Raw genomic sequence first — 7,042 nt, forward strand, 5'->3', positions numbered from 1 at the left:
GCAGGAAGAGAAAAGACAACGCAGGAAGAGAAAAGACAACGCAGGAAGAGAAAAGACAACGCAGGAAGAGAAAAGACAATGCAGGAAGAATCGTGTCTTGCCGATACCATCCAAGGAGCCTTTCTGCTGTGCCTTTTGCAACCGATCTTGTCTATCTCGCATTGGCCTTTTTAGCCACCACCGCGCTTGTAGCAAATGTGGGTAGATCCCTTCCCAAATCTTCATTCACCAAGCCTAGCCATGATGATGGAGAGCTTTGGCTCACCATAGCTCCAGTGGCTTGTACGTCTCACCCACTCTTGGGCCTCCCATAATACTCCATTGTCCATTGGCTTACACCCTCCTCAAGTCCATGTTTTTAAAATGTATTAGGAAAATTACTTGGATCCTAAATTAAAAAAACACCACTAAAGTCATAAGCTAGCTACATGGAGCCTGTCTTTATGTTGGTTTCTAACTTCAAGAGAAACACGGTTTATTCCCAGTCATCCTTCATGACTGAAGCAGGAGCCACAGCACAGTATTGTTGCAGACAACTCAGATAAAAAGAAAGTGAAACCATCTAGTCAGCTCCTTGTCCTAACACAGAGGACAAATTAATAGCATCACTCAGTGGCTGCTTATTTCTACAGTTTTTTTCTTTACATAAAGATATGTGGGAGTTCTTTTCCCCAATTAAAAATAATATTTGTGATGGTTTTATTTTATTAGATCTCTAAGTGGAGGTCAATTAAAATGACAATCACTGTACCACCACTGAGTGCACATTCAAAGTGCACATCGTGGTATACAGCTAAACATACAACTGCAGTACAGGGAACAAAGAGCTGGCATTCCCTGTTTGTAAGTAAGGTGAACAGCTCAGGGCTATCTTAATATAAAACAACATGATAATTATAGTGCCTAAATTAGACATCTGAGTGAATACAGTCATGTCACTCAAACAATTAACCTTTACTGATTTATAGCAGCTAAGGATCTGATGAAGGATGTAAGAACCTGACCTTCACCCTAATACGCCACTTCAGTTTGTCCAAATTATTGGCTTTCACCACCTGGCCTCTACCTCATGTCCCCACAGTTAGGTTTTAAGCAGGTTAAGAAATGATGGGTTCTCACTTTGGTCATTTCTTACACACTTCCAGCAGTGCTGGAAATGCGAGAACAACCTTCTAAGCCAGTAGAGGGGAAAAATTAGACATGCTGTGTAACTAATTTCTGAACTGTAAGCAAACTTCTTGGCAATTTTCATTTCATATCACAAATTCATATTTCTCTGAATTGTCACATACTGAGGACAAGCACTTCCAGGCAGGATGGGATGCTGCCTTGTCAGCTTGGATAAGCTCCAAGGGGTGGCCATGGTGTGTTCTGAAGGGAGCTCTCACTGCCTGGCATAGAAGCCACCATCCTGTCTCGAAGAAGGGTGCACACCTTGAGCCCACACCACTCTCATGGGGCAGCAGGGTTCCTCCCACAGGCCCCACCACTGGAGCTGCTGTGTTTGCTGGGGTGGCTGTAAGCCAACAGCTGTGAGCAGTCCTGTCAGCCCCGCTCCACAGGCACACAGGGGAGCACGGTCACAAGAAAGGGGCCAAACACAAATTAAAACCAGATGAGCCGAGACAGCAGTTGGAAAGAGAGGATGGTTAAAGCCTGTGATCGCTCTAAGTGAAAATAGTCAGACCAAGTGGGCTTGCAGATTGTCACTGAACTGAAAATTTCCTCCACCCCCGGCTGCCTGGGTGGAACTGTATAATGGAGCAGGCTTCAAGAAGCCACAGCTCCCAACAGAGTTAACTCTCCAGCAGCTGCTGCACTTTCAAATTGTCAGCCAGATTAAACACAGGAATGCCGGGGGGTCGCAAAGCTAAGGGAAGGCTGAAGTGACGGGGTCAGCTTGCTCTAAAGTGCAGAAACTACTCAAAAAGTTGGAGGCAGGGCTCCTGGCAGCCAGGAAGGAGTTACGCTGGCATCGTCTGGCTGGAGGCTTGGCACAGGGCCCTCTCCCTGCACCAGCTGTCCACACCAAACTGGACATGTAGTGGAGTTTTTGTCTTGTGCTTCCCTAGAGCTACAGACGTAGGATACATCCAGATTGCCTTGCAGGGCAAGCTTCTGTTTGGAGGGGAGAGAGGTGAGGGTTCCACTGCAGCCCACTCCTCCAGGGCATGAGCCAGGGCACCTAGCTGGGACCAGACATGGCAAGATACTCAAATGGCACCTGTTCTGCATCAGCACCCAAAACTCAGGGAAACACTTTACCTTATAGGGGCAAGTTGCATGTGAGCAGTGGAACGCTTGCAGCAGGTAAAACTGAGTGCCACTGAGCTGCATGTAACCAATGACAAGAGAGTGATGATTTACTGGGAAAACTGCCCTACAAAAACATGCTTGAAGATCCTGTTTATTGTCTCTTATTCTTCAAATCGTCCACAGTTATAAAGATACCATGCAATTACAAGCCAGAAAAAGGACGGGAGGTAATTCTCCCACACACTGTCTAGCCCATGCAGTCAACAAACCTATGACACCATCAGCGGGCAGCGTGGGTCAGCCAGCCCCTCCCAGGAGATGGTGGGTCACCTCCACCATGGATAAACAATCTACACTTCAAACATGGGCCACAAGCTTGTTGCCAGATACACACAGGTGCAGAAAGCAGAGGTGGAGGGAGCTTTGCCAGTAATGGGGGTAGAAATGAGAAAGAGAGCTTGTTCCCACATAACACAGCCTCTCCTCTGCCAAACCATGATACTCCATGGGGATCTGTAGCCCCCAGGCTTCTCCAGGTACCTCCATCCCAGCTAAGCTCTGCTGGAAACTACAGCCCACAAAACCACTGTGATGGCCGACAGAAGTTGACTTGCCACACAACTCTCAAAGGTCACACAAGGACTAGATAGGGACTTGAGCACAAGAGAGTGACCACAGGCCACTGTATCGTTGAGCCACATTCAGGCATCCAGATAATCAGCTCAGTCAGTCGAGAGAGCGAAGTGGTTTCCCTCGCCAGCAGAAAGTTTGACTCACCCCCTCCTCATCCCAAAGCACTGAGGGAGTCTCCACACATACAGACTAGTAGCCTGGACACCCCTGTCCCCTCCCTGCATGCGCACTTACCCCCCAGGAACTGGATGCCTCCTGCCACCCTGCCCACGGTTCTGGAGATCAGCTCAGAAACGCAGCAGCCCATGAGCGCTGTCAGGGCCACCAAGAGAAGCAGCCCGCAGCCCAGGCCCGTCACCACCGTGCAGATCCTCCACTCAGCACTCGGGATGGCCTGGAAGGAGGCATAGCGGCCACACTGCTCCACCATCACGGTCATCTGGCGGCTCTCATCCCGCACCGGGTAGGAACACCGCCGGAAAGTGCCGAAGGAAACTGACTTCTCCAGCTGAGACCCTAAGAGCCAGTAGGGCATGAAGAAACCAACACAGGAGGCAGCGGCACAGAGGAAGGAGAGGAAGGCCCAGATGACACCGGCACAGGTGAGGCTTGAGGCCATCTTTGTATCTGCTCCAAGACCCCTCACGATGGAAAGACACAAAAGTAACCGTGTATTTTAGAGGACGTTTGTGGATAATCCAGAGTCTCTCAGCCTTGACAAATCCTCACACAGGGTGAAGCTCGGATCCTAACAACCGGGGGGATATTTCCTCCCATCATGAAGTCAATGGTCCCTAATTAAATAGCAAAACACAAAAAAAAAAAAGGAGAAAAATATAAGTTCAGTAATACTGACATTAGGAAAAAATATTTGTTTTCTAGAGTGTTTTTCCTTCCTACGGGACTTTTGAATAAGACATGTCACTTTTCTGTCTCATCCTTGCAAGGAGACCCTACAATCATTCTCAGTGGTACCAGCTGCCATGGTCAGTGTGACAGTGGTGGTAGGCAGCCCAGCTGACACAGGCTGCTGTGCACATCCTCGAACACTCTGCAGCCACCTTCAGGGGCTCCCTGTGTACTTGTCTACTCACTTTTCCCCACTGTGTATCATGATTTTTCCAGTGCCAATAGAAAAAAAGATGAGGTCTTGTTTATCCTTGGCTAGCCAGAAATTCCTCCTGCAATGCCTGGAGAATGTACTTCACATACACATGTACGTTCACATGTACATTCATGTGTACCTGGCCCCACAGCTTCAGTGCAAAACCACTCAGAGTGCCTAAGGCAGTTCCAGATCAGACCCTTGTGACAGTGGTAAAACCCATTAACACACCCCAAAAGAAGTGTTATGAGACATTTTTTCCAGCACTCCAAGTTGTTTGGCATCCCTGTGCAAAAGGAGCCTTTTATCACTTGATGTCCAGAAGTGCCAGGAACCCAAACTTTGGGTAGGCTTCTGGTAAGTGAAGACATTGCCATATCCTTTGGATTCACCACTACACAACCTCAAGCAGCACATGATTAAAACACAGAGGTCTCTCTTAATATTACTGCTTGCATTCAGCCCACCTCTTCACTTCTTCCCAGCTCAAATCCCTCCCCCTTCCCTTTCTCAGACAACTCCCAGCCTCTAAGCTCAGGACCAGTGTGACCAAGTGCATTTGACTGTCATAGAAATCTACATGCTGTTCCCAGATATCAGGGGTGTATTTCCTGTTAAATTCATGTTGGATCATTATTCCAACTGCATTTGTAAATTTATGATCATTTCTCATGGTTGCTGCCAAATTAATTCTGATAGCTATTTACAAGGGCTTCTTCTTCTAAGCATGATTAGACACCAATCAGTGAATCCAATTCATGAACAGGCAATAAAATGAATACGACTTCAGCACAAGAAGGGAACACAGAGAAAGTCTGGAAGCGAAATTAACCATGTGCACCACATGAAAGTTTTATTTACTTTTAAAACAATAAGGAAAAGAAGTGTCCTCTATAATATTAAAAAGGCCTATACTGCCACTAAGGAAGAGTACACCTATCTATCCATAGCCCATCCACAGAAATACCTTTCAACCCGAAAAACGCCAATCCTCTGGGGATAAAAACTTCGAAGAAAGGCATGGGGGGCCACCATTCCTCCAGATACATCATCTAGAGAAGGATCTGTCTGTGTCTTGGCGTGGCACCAAAAGTCTAAGCCAAAGTGGGTCACGGCACTTAGGGGAGATCATTCCCTGTATCGGGGGAAGAAGTACTGCTGAAAATAGGGGACAACATGGTAGGACCCCCGCCGGCTCCAGCGAGGCAGCAGCTTTGCCTCCCCGCAGCCTGCCAGCTCACAGCCCGGGAGCTCTCTCGGGAGGCGTACTTGCCCCTCCGGTCCCGAAACCCCGCTCCCCCCCCTCCGGGAGTAGGAGGGGGCGGCGGAGAGATACGGCTTCCCCCGAGGGAAGGCGGCGGTCTGGAACCAAAACTCGCCGGGGTGATGCCAGGGGAAGGCTGCTGGGCGAGAGGGCGCAGCAGGCTGTGGGGCGGGGGGGCCGGGGAGGGATGGGTTGAAGTGCAGGGGCTCCAGGAGGGGAAGGGGATGCGGGAGGGGAAGAGGCTGTGAGGACAGGGGGTCCAGGAGGAGCAGACTGTGAAGGAAAGGGGGTCCGAGAGAGAAAGGGGAATGCGGGCAGGGAAGGGCTGGAAAGGTAGAGGTGCCAGGAGTGTAGGGGATCCAGGGGACGAGGAGGACGGAGAGCCGGGAAACAGCGGGGCGGAAAGGGAGAGCGGTCCGGGGTGGCAGGGAGATACGGGAAGGACAGGGGCCCGGGAGGGGAAGAATGCGGGAAGACAAGAGGATGAGAGAGCTGGGGATCCGGGAAGGGAAGGGAGTCTGGAGGATCCGGTGCAATGGGTAAGAGATGCGGCCGAGCTAGGTGTAGGAGCGGGGAAGAGGAACCCGGGGGGGGGAGAGGGGGGGGGCATAGGGTCCAGGGATGCAGGGGATATGGCTGTGCAGGGTGGGAAGGGGTCGCGGAGGGAAAGGAGGTTCTGACGGCACGGGGATTCGGAGTCCTGCAAGGGATGCAGCGTAGAGTGAATGAGAGAGGGCAGGGGTTCGAGAAAGGAAGGGGGTGCAGGGAGTGCGGGAGGGCCGGAGTCTGGAAGGAGCAGGAGCGGCGAGGGGTCTGGGAGTGTCAGGATGGGGCCGGGCACGGTGCCGGGGAGCGAAGGGCTACTTACGGACACGCCGGGCGTGGAGGCTGCCCGCCGCGGCTGCCGGGAGCACATGGGCGCGGGGCCGGCGGGTGGCGGCCGCCCCAAGCGACTCTCCCCGCGGTCCCGGCGCGGAGGCGACGCGGGAGCTCCGAGACGGGCGGGACCGGGACCGGGACCCTCCCCAGCCCGGTCTGTCCTTCCCTCCCTTCCTCCGCACGTTCCTCTCTCCCCCCGTTTGATTCCTCGGAAGGCAACGCACTCCGCCGCCTCTCCTCCCCCTTCCCCCGCCACCGCCTCCCCGGGCGGGACCCGCCGCGGTCGGCGCAGTTGCGGGGCCGCGGACGGGGCCGGGGGCGAGGGGCCGAGCGGCGAACGGGAGGAGGGGGGCACCGCCCCGAGCCCTTACGGGGCGGGGCGGTGGTCCTGGCTCCGCGGCGTCGGAGCGGGGGTGGGTCCCAGCTTCCCCAGCCCGTCCGGGAGTGGGGCGAAGCAGTTTCAGCTCCCGGGGGCCGGAGCGGTGGGTCCCGGGTTCCCGAGGCTGGCCGGGGGCTCCACACCGCCTGCCGCGGTTCGGCGTCTGAGTACGGGGTGCGCGGGGCGATGGAGTCGGGGACGGAGGGGAGGAAAGGGCAAGAGAGGAGAGGAGAGGGAGAGGGAGAAAAAGCCGGCGAAGAAGGAGTGTTAGAAAGGGGTAAGGCTTCAGTCCTTACATGGGAAAATATGGGCTAATATCCTGATGGTGTGCGTGTGATAAGAACTGTGTGTCTGTCTCTGCATGCGAGCTGCTGATCCAGCATTTTCATCGTAACAGTTCGGGAGTTGGTCTACAGCGAGAGTAAATGTGACCACAGTACCTAGCAGCTCATCCCGGCTGCGTTAGGTCAAGCGAAGAGACAGGAGCTCCAGCCCTTTCCCAGAGTGTCTTAAGTGGGAAAGTTTT

The 7,042-nt window shown here is 52.9% G+C and overlaps 1 protein-coding gene across 1 annotated transcript in view; it reads right to left on the reverse strand.

Moving 5' to 3' along the window:
• The window catches only part of LHFPL6 (LHFPL tetraspan subfamily member 6), a 138,530-nt gene extending 132,103 nt beyond the window's left edge, over window positions 1-6,427 (reverse strand). Inside the window, exons 1-2 of the mRNA XM_027647593.1 lie at window positions 6,127-6,427; window positions 3,124-3,683 (exon numbers count right to left, since the gene is read on the reverse strand). Coding sequence (XP_027503394.1) covers window positions 3,124-3,508 — 385 coding nt within the window. The 5' untranslated portion in view covers window positions 3,509-3,683; window positions 6,127-6,427. The remainder of the gene's footprint in view (window positions 1-3,123; window positions 3,684-6,126) is intronic.
• Between the last annotated feature and the right edge of the window lie 615 nt (window positions 6,428-7,042).

Source organism: Corapipo altera, unplaced genomic scaffold, assembly GCF_003945725.1.
Source record: "Corapipo altera isolate COAL_440 unplaced genomic scaffold, ASM394572v1 0, whole genome shotgun sequence".
NCBI lineage: Eukaryota > Metazoa > Chordata > Aves > Passeriformes > Pipridae > Corapipo > Corapipo altera.